The following is a 23221-nucleotide window of genomic DNA, read 5'->3' as shown; positions in this document are numbered from 1 at the left end:
ACGGGAATTCACAGGTCCTGGTTTTACAAAACAAAGCCAATTCCATTTCGCCCAAACCATGCAAAGACATAAGAAAAGCTATTGACCACACACATGCTCCAGATGAACTTCCAGCAAGTAGATAGATTCCAGTGTACAATCAGCCATGAGGAAAAGAGAATACAGAAAAAAGAATTGTCCAGTTCGTGTTGAGATACAAGATGTTTATGCCGGCAAGAAAGCATCGGCAGGCACTCCGCCTTGCGCCTGTATGATGTTAGTATCGCAAATAACCAAAAAGTTCTGATAGTGACTTACCCTCAGATGCTCGAAATTCTGCCAGGCAGTTTCCAGATTCCAGTTGTTGCTCGACAGAGCCATCTCCGAGAATTGCAGGGTCATGCGCGATCGTGCACTAAGTTGAGCAATCAATTGCTCTTGCCGGACCTGAACGTCGGTTTTGCCGGGCCCGGGAGCACCGTAACCGTCAGGAACTCCGGGTTGGGCCACAGGCACCGGGGGCTGAGCCGCAGCCGGAGCCGCAGCCGGAGCGGCGGCCTGGGGAATGGCCTGATTCTCGGGACTCCAGGCCTCATGGCCGCCGTATGCACGAAGACACAGAATATCGCTGATCACTCGGATACCACCAACGCCGCCGCCGGGACCGAGGATGAAGGTGCGGTCGAAGCTGCGGATCTCCACTTTGTTTGCGACGCTTTCCTCATACTTGCCATGCACCATGACCAGTAAGCCGCCCACGCCGGATTCGCTCTGTCCGCTGGGGTCAGGGAGCCCAGGAATCGGATGGCATTCGATGAGCCATTCCTCTGGATGAGCCGTCATGTCGGGGTGCCGGGTAGGTGGGAGGGTGTTCCAAAGTTCGCGGATGCTGTCTGCGCCGACATAGGTACGTGACATACGTGCGGGGAGATGGCTGATTTTCAAAAGGTTGCGGCTCTTCTTGATGTAAGAGTCCCAGCCAGCGGTTTCCGTATGTTGGGCTTTGGGTGCCTGGGTGTTGACGTTGAGAGAGAAAGTGGAGCCGCTGTCATATACGCCGTTGAGGAGATCATTGCGGTCGTTGTCATAGCCGACGAAGAAAGCACGCACAAAGTTCTCGCCGATTTGGGATTCGTCCTGGAAGTAAGGAGCTTGAACGGGGATAGGTGTCTTCTTCTGGGCAGCAATGTCCTCCGCCGTTCGAACCTCCACATGGTTCAGGAATCGCAGTTTGGGGTACCACTTGAGCATGGTATCCTTAAAGCCAGGGTCCGCGCTGAAAGGGTTGCCGTTCAGATCAAGAAACTCAAGGGATCGGAATTTCCACCGCCATCCAATTAACGAGTGCATATCTTTGAAGTTGTTGTTTGAGAGGTCCAGGTTCTTGAGGTCCGGGATTGTCTGAGAGAGAGTCGTAACCACGGAGATGTTTGCAAGCTGATTGTCTCCAAGGCTGACACTTTGGACCGCTTCGCGCCGCTGCGCCGAACTGGTGAAACCCATCTCCCAGACTTTCATGAGGGCAGGGAAGAACTTGGATTCGGTTGAGGTGCTGTTGAATATGCCCATGGCCTGCAAATCCGGATCGGTTCCGAGCTTCGAAAGGTCCAGCAGTTTGGTATCTGGGTAATAGCGCTTGGCCAGAATGGCTGTCATCTTGGATTTGGTATCGGCGGTAGCAGCGGAGGTGCCGGTTGTCGCAGCTAGCTCTTGGTCCAAAGATCCGTTCGCGGTTTGTGGCTCGATAGCGATCTGGATGCCTGCAAACTGATTGCCATTGATCCGGAGCATTCTTTCTGCGAGTTCGGGGCGAACAGACACCACGAGGGAGTCACCTTCAACCCGCGACTAGTTCGAACTGTTAGCAAGGTGTAAGACACCTTGGGGCCGCAGTCACCCAAAGGAAGAAACGCCCGAAAATGCCAGGGAGTGTCGATCGTCATTCTGCTGGAAGGCCCTTCTAGGATAACGAGAGAGCGCCGGCGCGCAGGGACGTCGAGGCTGGGGTATCGGTGACCGCCACCTCGCAACGTAGAAACATACCTTTGTGATTTTTGCGCGGGGGCCTGATTTGGTGATTGCGTTCAGTCGTCGTTCGAGGAATGCGACGAGACTTTCGACTCCGCCGTCTCGGTTGGATGCTGCCTTGCTCTGTTTCCAACCGCTCACACGAAACTGTTCTAGGCTGGCACGTGCAGCGCCCTTCGACTGTCGGATGTTTGCCTGCGACTCTTTGGTGCTGCTGGAGATCGCCTGCTGAATCGCATCCACGGTCTTGTCTCGAGTCTGAGCTCGGCCACCGCCAGTCGCACGGCCGGTGTCGCCTCGCGTCCTTTTGCCACGGCCAGGTCCATCCATCTCCATATCACCGTCGCGGTCGGTTCGCGTAGGACCCCGCTTGCGGATGCCGCCGCGGTCAGCACCGCCCGCGCGGCTGCGAGTCGATTTCATGCTAGGCATGTTGGGCAAACCCAGCGGTGGGGAAAGGTCGAGGAGGGGAGGAGGGAGAGTGGGTGGTAGAAAGAAGAGTTGAGAAGCGGGCAGAGCGCTGCGCGCCTCGTGGCAGACAGAAGGTTTGCAATTCGCATGCAGTTGTCGGGGGGAAGAAGAAGTATTGTAGAGTAGAGGCAGAGATCTTTAATGAAGCAGCGACGCCGCCGACAGGGGACGACAAAGAGCGCGTTTGAGTCAATCAAGTCTAGTTTGGAGCCGCAACAGAAAAAGTGACGTGAAGCACGTGATGTCCTTAGCTAAGCAACCGCGACTGCCCCGGCCCACCAATCAGCGATTGTCGTCTGTCCTCTCAATATACCCGGAACTATTTACCTCCTCTCGCAAGCCCCCCGGGCAGCACCGCAGACGTTGACGCCGAAGCAAAGAAAAGCAAAGCAAGGGCTGCGAGTTGAATCGGTCACTCTCGGCGTGCGTGGGTAAGTACCCGTGATTTGGCCCCGTTGTCCTCCCCGACCCCCGTCCGGCCAGCTTGCGTGTTCAATGAATCAGCTAACTTTCCGTGTTTACTCAGTACCTATATAGACGATTGCTCGTTGCCACCGACGCTGTCTGCGCTCAGTCCCCTTTTATTTGCCCTATGCTTGCCAATTGACTGCAGAAATGCCTGCAAAATCGCGATTCACCAGGCTGGACGCCTTCGCCAAGACAGTCGAAGATGCTCGCATTCGCACGACCTCTGGAGGTGTCATCACCCTCACCTCGCTGTTGATTGTTTTCTGGCTGGTCTGGGGAGAATGGGCCGACTACCGGCGAGTAGTGGTGTTGCCGGAGCTCATTGTTGATAAGTCTCGAGGTACGGATTCGACATCGAAACGCATCATGCGTGCATGAAGGGTGAACTGACATATGCCTGCATAGGCGAGCGCATGGAGATTCATTTGAACATGACCTTTCCCCGACTGCCGTGTGAGCTTTTGACCCTGGACGTCATGGATGTCTCCGGTGAGCAGCAGGTGGGCGTTGCGCATGGTGTGAACAAGGTCCGCCTCAGCCCCGTTGCAGAAGGAGGTCGGGTGCTCGATATCCAGGCTCTGGATCTGTAGGTGTCACTGCGTTTTGGATCAATCAGGGCTTCTCTTATTAATTCTACGCTCCAGGCACTCGAACGAAGAAATCGCCAAACACCTGGACCCGGACTACTGCGGCGAATGTGGTGGAGCGCTGGCGCCGCCAAATGCAATCAAGCAGGGCTGCTGTAGCACATGCGAGGAAGTGCGCGAGGCCTATGCACAGAAGTCATGGGCGTTTGGTAACGGCCACAACATCGAGCAGTGCCAGCGCGAGGGCTACTCGGATAAGATCGATGCACAGCGACGCGAGGGATGCCGAGTGGAGGGTGTGTTGCGGGTGAACAAGGTGGTGGGCAACTTCCACATTGCGCCAGGCCGCAGCTTCACGAACATGAACATGCACGCACACGACCTGGAGAACTACTTCACGCCAGAGTCGAGCCCAGCGGACCAGCACACCATGACGCACATGATCCATGAGCTCCGCTTCGGTCCTGCCCTTCCTGCCGAGCTGGCGGGTCGCTGGCAGTGGACTGATCACCACCACACCAACCCGCTGGACGACACGAAGCAGGAGACAGACCAGCCGGCCTTCAACTTCATGTATTTTGTCAAGGTCGTCTCGACCGCCTACCTGCCCTTGGGCTGGGATCCTCTATTCTCTACTTCCATCCACACTGCCTACGACAAGGCTCCCCTCGGCACCCATGGCCTCGCCTACGGATCCCAGGGCAGCATCGAAACGCATCAGTACTCTGTTACTTCGCACAAGCGCTCACTTATGGGCGGTGATGACGCTGCGGAAGGTCACAAGGAACGCATGCACGCCGCTGGCGGTATTCCTGGTGTCTTTTTCAATTACGATATCTCCCCTATGAAGGTTATCAACCGCGAGGCTCGCCCGAAGACCTTCACCGGTTTCCTGACAGGTGTCTGCGCCATCATTGGTGGTACTTTGACCGTCGCTGCTGCTTTGGACCGTGGCCTGTACGAGGGCGTGATGCGCGTCAAGAAGATGCATACCAACTAGGGTATTGGCTGGAGAGACTGTATGGAGTCAGAAAGAGGCAAGACGAAAGACCTCCTGAGGACCTAGACCTCCCAAAGCATGGCCCTTATTACGACGGACTCCTCGAGTCGAGGGGTCCTTGTATTCGGCCAGCTATCCCAGACGATGAAACTAGGGCATGAAAGACCGCAGACACTCGTGGCGTTTGGGAATACCTTTTTACATTGTTTTTGACATTGTTTTCTTATTTATGAAAAGATTCAGATATTCACCTTGAATGAAGACATATCTTATAAAGTCAGTGACTTGTCTCTAATTTGTCGAATGTATGTAGTAGGGTCTGACCTTAACAAGAATAAGTAGATCTATATTCGACGTCCGAAGCAATCACCTTATTTATGACATTGTCACATACTGTTCCTAGGAGTATAGGCTAAGGAGACAATGATTTTCTATGCCGTTTAAATTGACGATTTACAAATTTGAGACACGACTCGCTTAAATGAAGCTCGTATTGGGTACTTTATGGCTGTGTAGACCCTCATTAGCCAGACCGTTGATGAGATTAGAGATCCTAATAATACTCATTCCAACGTCGCTCTCCTGAAGCTTTGCGAAAAGAAGAGTCGGTGCAAAATGGGTAAGACAGTCCTGCCCTAGCCAGTACGATGACAATGTATACTCATCCGCAGAACGATAGGGTATTCAGGAGGATTGTTTTCTCCGCGACTGAACCACTCGACTAGTTCTATGCCCATTTTTGCCGGGTGAGCTTCAATGTCGCTGGCAGCTGAAAACTTGGCGAGCCATATTCAACACATCCAAATGCATGGGTAAGAATCTGAATACTTGTTCAAATATTGTAAACAAAATTGTAATTACAATGACGAGGATCCATCCAAAGCAACAGGAAAACACGACAGAAGTAAAAAGCCGATGAGGTATGTATGAAAACTACCAAGGTAATAGCGTTAGGGCGCGCGTAGTCGAAAAAAAGGGACTCTTGTTAGTAGTAGAGACAAATGGTAGGCATTAGCGAAAAGCCCAACCACGCAAGAAGCAAAGATCGGATAGACACTAACATTAGACAAAGAATAGTAAGGAGTACGACGAACAATATACGTAAATACGAAAAGGATGGAACAAATAGGGCTCTACGAAGCGGGAGGGAAATCGGCGATGTACAACCACAACATGTGGTACGGTCGGATGGAGGTGAAAATCGGCATAGTTATACAGTTAATTTCAACAATGCGGATAGAGGCCAAATCAAGGGCATCGGACGATAGACGCGGACGTGGGAGTGGAAAACCCGGCGGGAGGCATTTTGGATGGGGTACGGAATGTGGGGCGGCGGAGGAGCTCTGGCCAACCACAACGCGGGACGGCACGAATGTACGGCAGTAAAGTGCAGAAAGCCATATATACATGTAGGATTGTGCTAAACTATGAACTGAAGCTGGGAATATCCCCGAAGCTGCCTAATGATGTAAACCATGCTGAACTACTTCTGGAAGCCTCCGACCGTAACAACCTGAGGCATAGCGCCGCCTATCAGGCGACTACGCGTCGCCATTTACCTGCTGCATGTGGCCATCCAGCAGCGCCTGCATCTTCGGGACCGCCTGCTGGATCAGCTCACCCATTGCCTGGATGTTGGCAAGGCCCTCCTCGCATCCGAAATCGAGAATCGGGCTGAACAGGTCGATACGCGACTCGTTGATCCATTTGACAACGGCCGGCTCAGACATCCAGATTGAGATGTTCAGGCAATTAGCGATCGCACAGCGCAGGTAGTCGAAGTCCTTGTAGGGCAGCGGCACGGGCTGGGTCAGCTCATTCTTGCGCTTCTCGTCGGCGTCTATGTTGCATTCGACGTTACCGATGAAGCCGGCACTGTAAACCTGCTGGCACATGCGGACGGTCTGCAGCGTGATGCGATTGCCGTTGAACACCGGGACCATCGGGACCTTGGGCAGGCCATCAGCGGCGCAGTCAATGAACACGGCATCGGCCGGCACCGGATGTGTACCCTTAGACATGTTCATCTCAGTCGGCGCCACCGACTCAACATAGCCCTTGCGCACCACGTTCTTCACGCGGCGCAACTCCTCGAGTTCCATTGGGGTGAACGTGGCACAACGCCAGCGACCAGGCTTGACCGCCGGATCCAGCTGCATCACCAGCTTGCGCTCAACGAGTTTCTTGAAGTAGTCGTCGTAGTCCTCGGCCTCGAGCGCAGCCTGCAGCAGGCCCATAACGTACTTGGTGACAGGATCGCTGAACTTGCGGCCCGGATTGACATCGAAACGGCTGAACATCCAGGCGTCCGACGGCATGACCCAGGTTATGCGCTCCGGCTCGACCCCGTTGGTCAGCAGGAACAGCACTGCATCCATGCCTGTCTTGCCAGAGCCGATGATAACGAAGTGCTGGTGCTGCGAAATGACCTTCGGCAGCAGGTTGACGGCCACCGCGTGCGCGCCGCCGGTCACCTTGAAATCTGGCTCACGCTGCGACGGCACCGTGACGTTCAGGTAGGTCGCGTCGACGAACTTCTTCTTGGCGCGGAACTCGTGTGTTACACCGCTGGTGAGCGAGACGGCGGTGTTGTTCTGCTTGTTGTACTCGCATAGCGGGAAGAAACGCACCCGCCCGGAGGGTAGAAAGCGCTTGCGCATCACGGTGTCGAAGTAGGCGACCACTTCGCTGCCGCTGGCCAGCTCGTAGCAGCCCTTGTTCAGACCGACCTGATCGATGCTGTAACCGCCCATCTCAGTAGAATTCACGCCGTAGCAGGTGAGGTCTGGTGCAATCGAACGAAGGGATAGGCATCATTCCAGTGGCCGCCCGGACGATGCTTACGGTCGATGATCGCGACAGTCGCGTCGGAGTGGGTGAGGATCTCGTCGACGAACGCCATACCGACTCCGCCGGCACCTGCCACCACATAATCGGCTTCGATAACTTGCGTCATTTGCAATTCTTCCGCGGTCTATGATAGACCCTAACAATAGTATCGTTAAGCAACCCCTCTTCTGCACCTAGCTACGGTTCTATATATGTCAGGGCAACCTACAGTTCCGAGGACGGATGCAGAGGGAAACTGTTCTACAGATGGTTCCGCTATCCAGCGGGGTCATGAGTGTGGAGTAGCAGGACATGCTGGGGCAGGCGGGGGCGATCCACATGGCGGCACGCGGCCAGGGCTCGAATACGCGGAATGAAATCCCGCTCTCTAGGTTCCTAGCTTGCCCCTCTAACTGTATCCAATTAAGTTTTCTCTCTCCGCTGTCGTCTTGCTAGCGAAGTATCCCCAGTTCCGTGGCGGATGTGGGGTGGGAAAAGGGCGGGGGAAGTCGCGTCACATGTTCAGGTGAAGGAATTTGGCGCGGCTGGCGACAGACCAAGTTGGAGGAAGCCTTTGGAGTGCGTGGATAGTAGGAAATGGATAATTTGCATTCATATATATCACTTAATCTAAAAACAGTCTTTAAATACTGAAGCAAGTTCGGTACCATTCCCAAACATAAAATTGTCGGCCGACTGCCACTGTTGAACATGGAACGAGTTCTGCCCTGCGGCTGAAATGACTGGCTCTCCCATTGCTTCATACCAGTCCATAAGCTCTCGGCTCATCTGCATTCCATTTACTTGAAATTCATCAAGCATGACGGGGGCAGAACTCGCGCCCTGCGCGATAACACGTTCTTCACCGTCTTGACCACTGGGAAAAGGCTCTTGTGAAGCAGGCTGGTTCCAGAGCCCCATCTGCGGAGCGAGCTTCCTTAGGCCTTTTATTGACATGGGCTCGCTTGCCGTGTTGTTGTAGGTTGTAATTGTGTGTGCGGATGATCGTGAATGTCTTACTAGAGAAAATCCGGGGGAAATGGCGAACTTAATATGCGGGGTTAGGTAGATCCCCAGCATTCCGCTTACCCAGAACGACCCCCGCCTGCGAACGTGACTAGACCTCGCCAAACGTGGGTTTGGGTTGGGTTTTCCTATTGAAATATTAAGTGATGCTTCAGTGTTTGTATTATTGAGGGAGTTGATTGTGTGTTGTGTTGGATGTATTGTGTAAGATACAAGTAGACTGAGAAGTCAAGTATATGAGTATGCACGTGATCACAGCCTCATTATTATCCATGTAACCGGGATATTTCAACACATGGGCTGGGTTTTCGCGGGCGGGTTTGGGCAGTGGGCGGGTTTTGGCGAGGCCTAAACGTGACATTTAGCGCCTTGGCGCAAACATAAACTAGGTCTGTTTTGTCATATTTTCTATAGGGAAATCATTAAGATGCGCTACGTCTACGATATATTATGAAGGCGGTGCTTTTAAGATAAGCGCAAAGTCGGCTAATACTTTTGCATCCTAACATGGCATGCGTGAATCGCACACCGGGAAATTTTGGTGAATTGTGAGCAATGCTACCGTCTGCTTTACGATTTCTTGGACGTTTTACATACCCGATATCTACTAAATAATGATATCCGCGATGCCTTGCGGGTTCTAATCTATCAGCGTGGCACTTTCTTCGACCTTCGCATAATCAGATAAGGTTCTCGAACTCGAAAACTGCGTATTCCCATGCAGATAGATATCACACCGTCGCAACTTCCTCCATTGTTAAAGGTCCTGGGTTCGTTCCTGGCTTTCAGAAATCCATCGCTATAAAACGACAGAGTCCCGTGCCTTGAATCTGACCTTAAACGGCTTAGGCTCCGTTGTGAGTGCCGTGGGAATCATGTTACACTCGAGAGCATCCAAGATCGGAGAGTCTGCTAGATTTTGTAGCGGGTGAATAGTGAATGCTGTGATTGTCCGGATGAAGGCCGTATAGAGCTCTCTGTTAGCCAAGTGCGACCCGGCACACATGCGAGAGCCTGCGCCGTAGCCGTAGTGGGGCGTTCCAGCATTCTCTACACTGTCCAAGTACCGCTCTGGTATAAATTTCTGAGGTTCGCAGAAATAGTCGGCATCGTAGTCAGCAGCCCAAGCATTCTAAGAGCTCGTAGTCAGCAGCCCAAGCATTCTAAGAGCCAGCAATGGCACGGGTCAGCCTTCACATTCGACTTTTTAGTGGGTAAGTGTACCAAACTCACCATGAAAAAGGTGGTGCTAGCGGGAATGATAGTAGAACCCCATTTGATATCTCTAATACTCCTACGAGGTAGGCAGATCGGGATTACAGTCCAATAACGGAGGACTTCTTTGACTAGGGCTGTGATGTACGGCACCTTCTCTTCGACGAGGCATTTGTCCCACGCGTCGCTTTCTGAGTAGACTTTCATTATCTCTTCGTATGCCTTCTGTTGGATGCGCTGACCATCCTTGGAGCTCAAGTATGCCAAAGCCATGACTAGGTTGCCTAGAACCGTATCTAGACCGGCTGAGACTATGGTCAAATAGAGCGATTTGATTTTAGCTGGTAGTGACGTATTAGCGACTATAGGATAGACATTGCCAACATAAGTTGGATGACTTACTATCATTGAGCTTGGCCTCAGGATCCTTTAAGATGTTCCTAGTAATACAAGGTTTGTTAGTCCCTTCTACGATTTTCTACTTGAGTAGGCTTAATAAATGAGTCAGGTACTTATCGCGGCGGACACGGAAATCTTTAGCTTCTTGATTCATCGTAGGAAATATGCGTAGCAACGGGATATAATCCTACTAGTTATTACTCGTGCTCCGGAAATCTGATACTCCACGTTCTATAGCAACAATCTCCTATAGTAAGGTGTCTTAAACATTGCCGTCAATCCGCATGCCATAGTTGAGGGTCAGACTAGTATTAAGCGCAAATCGCTGGAAGTATGGAATAGGGTTAATGTCTCTCGGGCCTCCTTGGCTGTCGGTAAATAGTTCTCGGATACTCGTCGTTGACTCTAAGTCAATAATTGGCATATACGATTGGACTATAGGCTTGTTAAGGGCGGTGGCCGCTGCCTTCCGCCGGCTCTTGCACGAGTCATCCTAAGGCGATGTCCTAATGGTGAAGCCTTAAGAGCTGGATACCATACTATAGAAGGTATGGAACGTCAGGCGAGAAATTAGGGCTGATTGCTCCTTTAACCATAGCTATTTAATAGATTTAAAACTATTCGCAAATACAATTCTCTTATGTTGCATCTATAAGAGAGTACCTAAAATACGCAACGATGGCATGAGAAAAGTTGCCGAGTCTCCTAGAAGATAAATGCGCCTAAAGTTTCCTCAATAGTCCACCTCTACTACAATAATGTGAGGACAAACTGTACTGTGACGTTATACTGCGCTTGCATGCCTGATCTCTAAGGTATATACTGCCTCACCGCTGCGCACTGATCATATGTATGAAACGCATAGATGAGCGGGGTAAATGGCCTGTACATAAATACCTCGCTGGCACCTGGGTTCCAGGGGCCAGCGATCAGTCTTGGAAAAATACTGAGTCGCACCCAAAGATTACCTGCGAGCCTCTATTGCCCGAATCCGTAAAACCACCAACTCAGGGGTATTGAGAACTACTCCTGACAAATATGACGTCTCTTTAAGCCCTTAGCCACCACGGTGAACATTCCGTAGCGTCCCCTAACCTTCGGCCTTAGATGAAGTGTACTCCGTAGGACTATTACGATCAGCGCGGAAGCGAGTTCCGTGATCAATGTCGGCTTCGTATTCCGCTCGCTCCCTTGACTTGACCCGTAGCGTATTAGGTTGAAGGTCATACGGCAGATGATTGTTCGGACCCAAAAAATGTGGGGCCCCTATCTGGACCTCCGCAAACTTCTCCTCTGTCCCCGCGTTTCCATCACCATGGTCAATGAGCTGCATGCGATTTACAAAGCGATCACAAGCTCCTGTGCCCTAAGTTGGGGGGTGTACGGCTGACACGGAGGGTTGATGGTGGGTCCGCCAGAGTCGAATTTCGTGGTCTCCACTTAACCCTGGCCCGAGGTCTTCCAACATTCTGACTGACCAAAAATACTAGCGCATATTGCTATACCAGAACATCTATTAATTACCTACCTTAATATGTACACGCAGGCGTGTACGCACTCTCATAGAAACACGCGTCGGAGCACTCTAAGCCTAGAAAATTGAGTACTAGAAGGTAGCACGCGCTCTCCCCCTTTTCCTACCTCTAGGTTTGAGCAAAATCTGTAATATTCTATTGGAAAACGGGCGCCATTCTCTATAAAATCGCTTGATTAGTACTATATCTTCATATCAGCACGTAGGACCTCAATCACGTGATAAGAATAGGGGTGAGGAAGTGCGTAGAAAGCGTGGAAGGAGAAGAGCTGGGTTTCGTGGGTTACCACTGGTCAAGAGTCACATGACATTTTGTCTAAACCTAATAGGGTTAGATGCCATTAGGTAACCCTGGCGGACCCACTTTCAACCCTCTGACTGAGCTGCACCCTGTAACTTGGGGTCAGCCCTCTAACCTCACCTCCGCCTGCTTGCTTTATATTGCCCCTGCATCCCCGCACATTCTTTTTTTGTGCTTTCTCTCTGTCTCCCTCGTGGCTTACCCTTTCTTTCTCGGCCCTTCCTGCTACGATCATCCCAACGCGATCTCCTTGCACGTGGTTTAACATTACCCCTCCCCCGCCCGGCAAGCCCTCGCTATGAAGTCCCCAAGAATTGTTGCACTGCGACGGAGCATGATTGGTCATGGTTCCTGGATGATTCTGTCCACGCTTTTGGGAGGGGTTGGTCTGTAGATGTATATTCTTGGAGGTTTTGAGCTCATCCCTGGCTACGTCCTGAAGTTCAGTCTCCCCGGAAGCGAAGCCGGCTGGGTACGTTGCCACACAGGTCCCGCGGCGAATGGCTTCATGGTTATCGTCTCTGCACTAGGATTGACATATCTTGATCTCCCTGATTCGACCGCTGAATGGATTGGCTGGATTTTGCTGATGGATGGATGGTCCAATGTGGGGTTCTATTACTTTGCCAATATCTCACCAAACCGTGGTCTAGCATTCGGCAAGAGCCGGTTAGGGCCTTCGAATATCTTCAGCGTCCTGGCTCTTGGCCCAGCCTATCTATTTGGTGTCTTGGCCATTGGGGCTTTAGCTGTTATGGGCTATCATGCCCTATATGGCCCGAATAGGCCCAAAGCCGCTGCACGCAGGGCATAGACTATACTGCCCCCTCCGCTAGGATGAGGTAGACGCGTTGTTGCAGAATGTCATCCCACCAACCAAACCGAAATCTCGATCGCCAGTACAGGAAAGAGATGCCCGACCGATTTTAGGAGTTGCGTACTTCAAAATGCGAGCCCAAAGGCTCACGCGGGTATGTTTGATATGAGGTTTTAAGCAGGGTCCGGGTCCTTGCTTGGATAGTTATGTTTGTATTTAAGCATATTTGGCGGCAGAATGTATCTGTTCCTACACACAACGAACAGCGATTGGTGTATACAAAACTTCCCGAGAACAATTCAGTCATGTGTCTCTTTGCTTCGTAATTGCCACATATCGTTTGCAGTATTGTGAATAGGCGTGCGTCGTGTAATATTTCTTGCCCTATCACCTTTTCGTGCTCCCCGGACAGAGGCAGAGAAGCCATTCGTGCGGAAGAGTTTTAGTCACGAGGAGTTTGCACACATGCTCCGGAATTCGTACCGTCGCCGTTCCGATATACCTTGACTATCCTAGACTAGCTCGTTAACTCAGGACCAATTCCGAAAATCAGAGGGACAAATTTTATCCGACGTTGCTGTCAGCTGGGCTGGCTGGACCCGGCGAGACCTGAAGCAAACAATATACCGGGGGCACCAAGATGAGTGCTTCGGCTCCCACCAGGCTTCACTTGTTCAGTGCTACAGAGGCAAAGTTGATGTCCTCATTTCTCGGTTCGAATGAAAGACATAAGTAAAAACCTCCAGGGTTGCACAACTTCAGGATCTGCTTTAATCAGGCACAGTATTTGATTTTTGCACATCTAAAGGCTTGCTAGGTCCATAATCATTCAATTCCAACACTGACTAGAGTTCCTCAGGCACCCGCCTCGTCAATCCCTGAACGCCAGGGTGCTCTTTGGGACTCTTTCGCTAGGTGCACGCAATACATGAATTTGTACCGACGGCCCAGAAAAGGTCGGAATTTTATGGGTGGAGATATGGTTTGAAGGTATGCATACAGAGCAGAACGCGATTGTGTTCGCTATATAGTTGACCTCAATTTGATGATCTCAGGCCACTCTACTTCATGATCAGGAGTCCATCTCCAATCTGGCGTGCGAATCAATTCTGAGGCAGGGAAATTCGAAATTGGCTCCTATGTTTTTGCACCAAGACTTATTCTGGAACCTATGCCGAGGTGGGGAGAATTGGGCGTGACCCCCACAACTCGTTCTAAACGAAGCTCAGCTTCCTCTACTTATAGGCTAGCTTAAGGGTCTCGGATAGTTTTGGTGAGCAAAAGATAGAAGTTGATTTCGAATTTACCTGTTACGAAGTAAGCCATAGCAAGATATCCGTTGGTAGTAGGGGCTGCTAGGTCTGTCGCATTCGCAGTATTGGAGGTAACGGTGGCCTAGGTGTACCAATGCATGCTGTGAGAGTCTCACGTATCGTTGAATGAGGAGCGTGTCTTCCAAATGAAAATCATTATTAAGAAAGTTATAGTCGACTCGAGATACAAGACGTAGCGCGAGGAAGAAAGGGAGAGAGCTTGCTCGCGTTTAGGGGAACCCAGATAAGCTATGTGGGTCCACGTCCTCTACTGATCGTATATACCTCATGTCAGTCTCTAACACATGCTCGGAACTAGGAGTGTCAAAAGTCTTATAGTGAAGCAATGACCATGCGCTCTCCACTCGGATTGGAAATGCTGGCCCCAACTGGGTCCGGAGTGAGTAAAGTCTTTTGTAGTCTAGGGAAAGAGATGAGTAATCACGTTCAAGATGCTTGCTCGCGATGCGGAATTTTTACAAAACTAAAGTCGACCCGGTATCCATACGGCCAGGCTAGGTTTGAAGAGCGGGGGGGGGGGGGGGGGTTCGTTTCATACATGCTTGAACGTTTTGTGTAGGAAAGCGCTTGTTGGAACGTAGGCTAGGCGGCTTACGGTGTTTTAGAGCCGGACTACGGCATATAACTATCTAGCGTGATTGAATAAATATCTAGGCTCCTAGGAATGTAAGTAAATTGATTCTGTTCCTAGGAGCTTCGAGTCTCAGGGTATTGGTTTGTGCTGCGTGTATTTAATTGCGTGAATTGACTAGCGCTGATCAACTAGGGTTTAGTAGCCAACATGCTCACGCTCTCAGCTACGGGCAACACTTATCATGATAGTTATCGCACTAAACATACATTTAATTCGGTGTGTTTTGATCATTCTGAATATTCCCTCCGCGAGTTTCTTCCCTGAGGCTCGGCTCTGTCTAACTAAGTAGGTCAGGCCGCTTAGGTAAGCGGTCAGTAAATGCTCAGTGAGCGGACCATCGTGATTATGTCAGGCTCTGTGAGCGGATCAGGGCGCTCAGCGCCGTGTTCAGTTCTACTCAGGGAGCACGCAGTGAGCACTAAAACGGAAAGAGCAAGCCAAGCATTGCTAGGCATCATCTGGTACATATGTAAGGCAAGCAGCATTTCCAAAAAAAAAAGAAAAAAAGAAAAAAGGACCATCGCGCCAGACCGAATTTGTAACTCCGTTCTGATGCGCGATGCACAAAAGAAAAAAAGGCCAGAGCAGGGGTTATGGAAATGAGCGCCACAAAAAAATACATAAGGAAAGAACAGGTGAGTGTATATCTAGGTCTAAAGCGATGAGGATATGTATGCAGGAGCAGCCATGTAACAAAGCGAAGAAGACATAGACGAGCAAGGATCGAAAATGATTTGACAGTTGAAAAATGAAAATGGAGAATCAAGGAGAGCAGTTCACGAATGCATTGTGTGAGGGTTATTGTAGTACCCGGGTTGCTGGGGCGGGTAAGGTTGGCTTTGCTGGTAGGATGGCGAAATGCTTGGTGCCTGGCCAGTGGGATGAAGCTGTCCGTACCAGGATCGACGTCGGGGCTCGTCGGGGCGGGCCGTTGGGAGCAGAGTATCCATGGTGCGGCTGGCAGCGGGGAGGTTGTACAAACTCTCCTGAGGGGCGCGCGAACCGTACATCGAGCCGGCTTGTGGTGGCAGTCCCATATATGGCTGCTGCGGGTATGGCTGATATTGCTGGAACGACTGCTGCTGCTGGTAAGGCGGTTGCTGTTGCATCATCTGCTGCTGGCGCTGATTGATGGCGTGTTCAACCATTTGGTTGGACATGCCTTCCTTCAAAGCGCGTTTTTCCCGCTCACGGGCGTCAATAGCCGACACCAGACCTGACGTGTTTGGCTGTGTTCTCTGATTGTCGTTGGACATATTGAAGAACGAGGATCCAGTCATGCGCGCCACATGCTCTTGTTCACGAGCGGAGAGATGGGAAGACATCTCGTTGTGATTGTAGTTCATCATATTGTTGGCGCCCCGAGAAGAAGGTCGGTAGTTTGCATCCCGAGAGGAAGGTCGGTAATTTGCATCCCGATAGGACGTCATCTGTGAGTTCGGACGGGCCTGTTGTGTCCAGTCGCCCGATGCCGGCCGTTGCAGGGGCGGGGTTTTTGACGACGAACGGAAATTCCCATGCATTGGAGGAGCGGGCGCTGCGCGTTGCTGCACATACTGCTCTGGCGTGAGGCCGCCTCCGGGGGTAACAGGACGGCCAGTGGCCATACCAGGTTGCCAAAGCATGCTCCGACGATATTCATCCTGATTTGGAGACCGGGATTGCGCGCGGGTAGGGTCCATGGGCTGTGTAGGCACAGAAAATTTGAACCTCTCCGTGCCATCCGAGTCCTTCCTTTGGTGCTCTGGCTTCCGCGCGGTTTCTGGGTGTCCAGTTGTGGGCATGTAGGCAAGCGTTGGCCCGAAATCCACCGCAGGGATATCTGGGTTTGAAGTTGGGTTTGAGGCCGCCGCCTGCTCCCGAGTGTAACGAGCATCACCAATGACAAGGTCTTGGTTGGTCGGCCCCGTGCCCACCGTCTTCATAACACCCATGCGAGGCCGGGTGGACTTAACTGATTTCTTGCTGTACACGGAGCCGTGGGTGCTTGCATAGTCGGGCGTTGTTGTCGACTCGTCATCATAGACGCTTTCTTCCTCGTCCTTTTCGGGTGACACCGGCGATTGGAGCGAATGGTGTGGAGGCGCAACCCGACTGAGCGCATCTTCGTCCAGGGTGTACCGAAGATCCTCCATGCTTGGCTCTCCTCCAGGTGACTGCGGCGCCTGTGGGAACAGTTGTCGTTGGGGAAGTGGCTTCCGTTTAACAGACACAGTTGAGTCGATGTGGGGCCCACGAGGAGACGGACCAGGGGACGGGGTACTTGCAGTGGTCGAAGTGCCCTCACGATGTTCCGGAACCCGCGGTGGTTGTACCGGGACCGCAAGGGTAATTCCTTCGTCGCTGGAAGAGTGTGCGAGGGAGGGGTTTGATGGAGCGGTAAGCTGGGGAGGATAGCCACTTTCAAGACTCTTCTCTTGCGGGTATTGACCATCTTTGGATTGAGGCCTGGATTGGTGTCGCTGATCTGCCCAAGCCGCAGCACCTCCACCCATAGCAGCTCCGGCGATTCCCATCTTCCCCGCCTGTGCAAGCTGGGAGAGGGTGGCCTGGGACATGCGGTTGTTGGCCCTCCTCATTTCCGAAGACGGCCGCGGTCGGTTGGACGGTACGTCTCCGGGACCATGTGAGAAGGCCGGCGGGTTCGAGACTGGAGCTGGCGGCGTGGGTGACGGAAGGTCGCTGACCGCAGAGAATTGTTGGGCGTCTGGAAACTCGAGGCGCCCTTCATCTTCAGAACTGGTACGCTCCGGAATAGTAGCCACAGCGGGTCTCTCCCGCTCCATTAGTTCGACGGCCGACGACGACGAGTGGGGAGAATTGTCAAACATATATCCAGACTTTAGACTGGAGCCTGCCTGGAAACTGGCGGTGTCAGAGAAGCCTCTATTGTGATACGCCGGAGGCACAAGGCCACCCCTGGGAACCTGGGAAATAACGGCTTCGGTAGACTTGTTGAATTCCGATTTGCCGGTGGGAGGGCCAAGCGGCCGGCCAGGGGATTCATCAGTCGGGGTATCACTGTTTCGGACAGGAGGAAGGCTGGAACGATAGCGAGGTCGTTGACTGGTGACACTGTTGGTGCGACTCCTGCCGGTTGAGATCCGTTTCTGGGTTGCCTCCTTGAGCTGTTTCCGCCACTCCGCTTCGGTCCAATCCTGACTACCCGGAGCTTGAAGGAGGGTGGAGATATCCAGAATGTCCAAATAGCCATAGCGGCGTTGCTTGGGGAAGGCGAACATGATGCTCTTGATGTGGTTGGTGTCCGCCACCAGTCGCGTGGGACGACCATAGAGGTTGAAAGTGTCAAAGGCTGAGAAGAGGAACCGAAGCATCATCTCGAAGCCAGACACGGCCGGATGCACTTCCGGCATGACGAAAACAAACCCCTCCGTCGAGGTCTGATTCCTCCCGTGGGTGGTGATCCGTCCCTCCAGCTTCACCAAGGTCGACTGTTCGATCAAAACCTGCGACTGCGGGTAGATAGCGTAGGCCGAGTACACGTTCGTCACCGTTGCAATGGGGGTCGCTTTTTTGGTCTTCTTCGAATCGTAGAACTTGATGTTTCCCGTGACCGGCATTGTTAGGCGATCGTAGGCCGATTTCTTCATAGCCTTCCGTGCCTTCTGTAATTCCTTCTCATCCGGTGGAATGACCACAAACCAGCATCGCCTCCACGGGGTTCCCGCCCCAAATCGCACCCGCGCCCAATCTTCATACTTGAACCGACGTGGCATCAGAATGGAATTGATCCCCGGCAGGTTTTTGCCCCTCGCCGCAATGAGAGACCCGGTATAAGCTTCGTACAGGGAGGTGTGTTCGAACATCGAGAGGCGGATCGCCCCGGTCCACTGGGTTAAGGAATGGAACGAGTTGAAATGAAGCAGGTATCGATTCTGGCCGGCCGAGCACAGACTCAGCACATTCTTCAACGGCGCAACCGCTCCGTTGCGAATCGGAAGGGTCTCGATCTAGCGCGCGAGGGTTAGTTTTTTGGGCAGATGACCGGGGTGGCTCACTTACCATTTTCATCGACGCGTCGGTCAGATTAATGAAGGTCGGAGGCACCTCTTCGCCGCCTGCCGCGTCCAGCGCCGTGGCATCCCACAGCGATAGCACCGTGCCCACGAGTTGAGCGTAGCATTCCAACCACTGTCGATCGGCACATGGCCGGCCATCTGCGCTGGGTCAGCCGCCCACTTTCCCCACAACTGCGCGACCGGGGGGGGGGGAGCACTTACGAGAATCGAGGTCATTCAGTTTCAAGAAATATCCTTCATGGTATACCTTGTTCGTGTGGGTGTTGATGTACGAGAAGATCGGGGCCAGCTCGGCCGGCGTACCGTCGTCCTGCTGCATCAGCGGCGGGTTGCGCGAGAAGACCATGGATGCGGGTCGCGAGCCGGATGCGTCCCCTCTGGAAGAAGCGCCCACTGGCGATAAGTCGGTCGGTGGCGAAGGCGTTTCGGGTGAGGGAGTCGCCCACCTTGGCGGTGTCTGGGAGGGGGTTGCAGGGTTGGATTTTCTGCTGTCTCGGTCGGAATCATTCTTGGGCCCTCCAAAGGTGGACATGAAGGAGAAGACTGGTAGAAATGCAAGGGACACCAGGTCAGCCCGAATGAACTAGTCCCATTCTCGGGTGATCCGGGGCCGATCAACATTATTGTTCAACTTACCACGCGAACGACCCATGATGACCGATTGTGAGGTGTCACCGACCCGACAAAGACCGTATCGACTGCAACGCGCCTGCGCGATAGCTTGTATGAATCCAATGCGAAACGGCGGCGAGAGTGGAGTCGGGCCCGGGAAGTGGACAGTAGGATTCGAAAGGAAACCGCTGCGGCGTCGGGAGTGAGAGGTGAGAGGAGAGTCGTTGAATTATGAGCAAAGAGCGAGAGACAAAGAGAGGGAGGGAAGGGGAGAGGGCGAAACAGAAAGAGTGAGAACCGGTAAGATTGGGAAGGGAAATTGGGTTCAAACGAGTGTGGATGTGGATGACGTTGCGGCCACACCGGAAGTGGGACGGATGGACGATGTATATGTAGGCATGGGCTGTTGCTTTGGACTTAGCAGCGAGAGGAAGCCAGAAGAAAACATAATCATTGTCGCCGGATGGTCTCGGCAAGACTAGCCTTGCATCTGCTGCGGCAAGAATGGGCGTGGCAGCCGGCAAAACGTCGCAGCTGGTCGTCTCAGGCGGGCTTCGCTAGGCTAGGCCTCCACTTTATAATTAGATGTCTTACTTTGACACCGATAGTAGGTAGCTAGTTCGTTCTTGTGGCCCGGATAATAGTTACTGTACAGTACGAGGCATAATAATCCCAGTCGATGCTTATAATCGAATAGGGGTAACTCTGATTATTATTCTTTGCCGTTGTCTTCACCCAGACTCGCCACAGCTTATCGCCCACCACACCGCCGCTAATGGTCCACGTACTCCCACCCGCCACACTAATGGCACTCCGCCTCCCGCTAGGCACATCCTGCACTGCCGTTGGTAGGCAAGTTCCCGAGACCAGTCATTGTTCGTTGTTTCCAGTGAGGTCAATGCAGAATCGACCGGATAAATGATGATCGACTATGAAATCATGCCTGGGCATAATTACCTAATATTCACCCTTGATCATGATTGCCGTAGATCTCTTGGCTCCGTGGGTATCGCGATCGGGACTGCCGTTGGTGCCTCAGGCAGTCACAAAACCCTAACCCAGGTATACTCCCAGGCAGGAACAACATCTTCAATCCCAGTATTCACTCACCACTTCCCCTTGTTTGTTTCTCTTTTGTTTGCCTCACCCCCTCCCAACCACCCTCTATGCTCTCTGCGCCAACATGGACAGGTCGTCTTCCTCGCAAGACTTCTCCACAGGGCCTTCCTGGGACGAAGAGGAGTCGGTCACCGGGGATCCTGGCTCTTGGATGCCCTTCAGCTGTTCCCGAAACGATGAATCCCCAACCCCAGTCCATGCTTCCGAAGCTGATGACGAGGACGAGGACGAGGGCAACGAAGAGGCTAACATGGACGAAACCTCTTCCTCGATCCCCATCCCGATTCCTCCTCTCGACATCGCTCGCCCACTTGACTGCTCCAAAGCCACCCATGAACTTCTCCTGGAATCAGTCGCCAATTTCTGGATTGGGTTTGATCTTAGTACCTTCCCACAATTCATCGCAACCTGGATTCCCCACCTGCGGCATGCCGCCCTGCCGGGATCGTACGAGCAGCTTTTGTTGCTGTTGTACGATGACCTCGCCCACTACGTCCGGCTTCAGAAGTCAATGGCAGACGGCATTCCAAACTATCTGACCACACATCGGGACCGGGTGCTCCATGAAGACAGGCTGCGCAACGTCGGAAGAGCTTATGAGTGGAGCCATCCGCGCTATCGCGAACCTGCCACGCTGCATGCTAGACGCCCGTCGTCCCTAGCAAGAAAACATGCTGACGAATCTCTTTTGTTTGCTGAGCTACGGATGCTGAGGGATCTGGTTGCGCCCGTGCGCGATGCTTCCCTGCCCGTTTACTGGATTACCTTGCGAACGGATCGAGCTGACGATATGGAACCCGAGTTTGCTGCGTCGCAGGATATCATCGCTAGGTTCAAGATACACTTGCAGGAGTCACTCTATGACCACCACAAGAACTGTAAGCCAAAACCATCCAGCTGACTCGAATGATTAATCGCTGACGCAGTCCAGACACCATCCACTGCGCGGGGTCTTCCACAGCTGACCCTCGCAAAGCTCTCAGCCTCAAACAGTTTCGTCTGGACACCTGCAAGGGAACGCTGCTCTGGGAGAAGTATCCTCCAGATCCGATGCACTTCACCGATTTCCACCAGCACTACCGAGACCACCTCCTCCAGACAGACCCTTTCGCTGCTCAACAGGCCGGATTCCTGCCTCCTATCAGCACACCCCCGCCTACCGTCAAGGTTTCCCACCAACCGGGCGTTGATCTAGGAGACCCATGGGCTCCAATTACCTACGAGTCAAAAATCCTAACGCTGTTGGTGCGAACTGCGCAGTGGTTGTCGTTGGCCCGTGGCCTCCCCGCCGTGCATCTCTTTTATGATGTGACTCGCCTTTTCACCATATACGGAGTTGACGTTGCCAATGCTACCCAGATCGACTTTTGCAATCTTATGGCCAGCCTACGTTTTCCTCGGGACGCGCATATTCAACCTCCTGGACGCCCTCCGCCAACTCCATCGGGAGGAATACACAACCCAGAGTACTTCACAGATCTCGAAGCTGCCAACCGTGCTATGACGCAGGCCCTTATTAATGAAGACACTTTACTGGGAAGGGATGACGACGCTATCTCTTGGGACTTCCCCCATCAAACTTTGGTTTGGGGTGCTGACGGCAGTGAGAGGAAACTGGTACTAAAAAGACCTTTCCAGCGTTGCCGATTTAACCCCGTTCACGTTGTGGATACCGAATGGGAGGATTTCATTGCCGCCCACGTTGAAAAAGATCGGCCCGAGGACGACGAGGATTGTGATGATTTGGATGGAGGAGTCCCAATCGTAGGTTTTCCGATTGCCGCCAACAATTCCTTTGAAGTAAGTTGATCTTTATTCCATTTTTGACAGTGGCTAGCACCCTCCGTTCTGATATATCTCAGGTCGACTATGAGGACAGCCACAAAACTCCCGAGTACAAATCCACAATGACTTCCCCTATCAGTATCCCCACCGCTGCAAAGTCTTTTAATCCTGCTGCACCCTCTCATTTGGATCCCATCCTCGAAGACGAGGAGCTTTCCGCCTGGCTCGATGCTAATCCAGGCTCGTCTCTTTTCTCTCGCAGCTACCGTGCTCCTCATTTGACGAACAGTTGTCCCTCGGCTTGTCCGCGCACTGACAACTGAGACCAGTTTTCTTGTTTCACAGCTACTGCATCCCATAGGCTTTTTGATTCGATGCGATATGATACAGTGAATGAACGGCCGACGCAAGCAAGATGTTTAGAGACTCGGGATCGGGATTGTACAGTGCCACGGTCTGCTACCATGGCAAGTTTTTTTTGTTTCTACATCTTGCTGTTTTATGGATCTCTCCTCTCTCTTGCGCTGTTTTCTTTTTGTCTTTAGGCTGAACATAGTCCTGTGACTTCTAGGTACCTGCATATCCATGGTATTTCTTCTTATTGTGTTGATTTATCAATTTCCATAAATTCTTTTCTTTTTTTCGAATGTTCCTACCTTAATCAACGGGGCTAATATTTTCAGCAAATCGTTTCTAGGATAACTGATCATTCTGTCGCATATAGTCCTAGGCCATGCTCTCCGTCAGATTCAGTCTAAGCTGCTGGTCTACTAATCCCTCTCAAGCATGGGTCGATTTGCATTCCAAAGTTGTTGCTTCATTCAGATACTTCCAAAAATGCACAAGGCAAAGCAAAATATAGCATGGGGAAGGAGGTAACCAACTGCCTATGTAACTCTTCTATTCGCTTCTTTCCAAAGATACTAAGGTACTCGGGTATGCCGAGGATCATACGTTTCATAACACGCATATCGCCAGCCGCTCCTAGTCATAGTTGAAGTGACTAATCTTCTAAACGAATTCGTCGCATAGCTTCATGCTAC

At 52.2% G+C, this 23221-nt stretch overlaps 6 protein-coding genes across 6 annotated transcripts; 2 read left to right on the top strand and 4 right to left on the bottom strand.

Moving 5' to 3' along the window:
- Positions 1 to 204: 204 nt before the first annotated feature.
- On the bottom strand, positions 205 to 2439 carry PFLUO_LOCUS7206 (poly(A)+RNA binding protein; the record flags this gene model as incomplete). Its single annotated transcript, XM_073784825.1, has 3 exons — positions 205 to 246; positions 298 to 1827; positions 2023 to 2439. 3 exons carry the CDS (start codon positions 2437 to 2439, stop codon positions 205 to 207), a joined length of 1989 nt encoding a protein of 662 aa, XP_073641241.1.
- A 654-nt stretch (positions 2440 to 3093) lies between these two features.
- Positions 3094 to 4533, top strand: PFLUO_LOCUS7205 (ER-derived vesicles protein erv46; the record flags this gene model as incomplete). Its single annotated transcript, XM_073784824.1, has 3 exons — positions 3094 to 3286; positions 3352 to 3532; positions 3591 to 4533. The coding sequence occupies 3 exons, from the start codon at positions 3094 to 3096 to the stop codon at positions 4531 to 4533; spliced, it is 1317 nt and encodes a 438-aa protein (XP_073641240.1).
- Positions 4534 to 6074: 1541 nt separating this feature from the next.
- On the bottom strand, positions 6075 to 7489 carry PFLUO_LOCUS7204 (uncharacterized protein; the record flags this gene model as incomplete). Its single annotated transcript, XM_073784823.1, has 2 exons — positions 6075 to 7318; positions 7378 to 7489. 2 exons carry the CDS (start codon positions 7487 to 7489, stop codon positions 6075 to 6077), a joined length of 1356 nt encoding a protein of 451 aa, XP_073641239.1.
- A 1698-nt stretch (positions 7490 to 9187) lies between these two features.
- Positions 9188 to 9520, bottom strand: PFLUO_LOCUS7203 (uncharacterized protein; the record flags this gene model as incomplete). Its single annotated transcript, XM_073784821.1, has 1 exon — positions 9188 to 9520. A coding segment is annotated over one exon (333 nt), but the record flags the coding sequence as incomplete, so codon positions are not given.
- Positions 9521 to 15398: 5878 nt separating this feature from the next.
- PFLUO_LOCUS7202 (uncharacterized protein) lies at positions 15399 to 19008 on the bottom strand (the record flags this gene model as incomplete). The annotated part of the gene is made up of 3 exons (XM_073784820.1): positions 15399 to 18593; positions 18646 to 18800; positions 18864 to 19008. The coding sequence occupies 3 exons, from the start codon at positions 19006 to 19008 to the stop codon at positions 15399 to 15401; spliced, it is 3495 nt and encodes a 1164-aa protein (XP_073641237.1).
- Positions 19009 to 20457: 1449 nt separating this feature from the next.
- PFLUO_LOCUS7201 (uncharacterized protein) lies at positions 20458 to 22501 on the top strand (the record flags this gene model as incomplete). The annotated part of the gene is made up of 3 exons (XM_073784819.1): positions 20458 to 21271; positions 21325 to 22193; positions 22256 to 22501. The coding sequence occupies 3 exons, from the start codon at positions 20458 to 20460 to the stop codon at positions 22499 to 22501; spliced, it is 1929 nt and encodes a 642-aa protein (XP_073641236.1).
- Positions 22502 to 23221: the final 720 nt, after the last annotated feature.

This window comes from Penicillium psychrofluorescens (assembly GCF_964197705.1).
Source record: "Penicillium psychrofluorescens genome assembly, chromosome: 4".
NCBI lineage: Eukaryota > Fungi > Ascomycota > Eurotiomycetes > Eurotiales > Aspergillaceae > Penicillium > Penicillium psychrofluorescens.
Note: the sequence above shows the minus strand (reverse complement) of the source record. Positions and strands in the feature narration are given on the sequence as shown.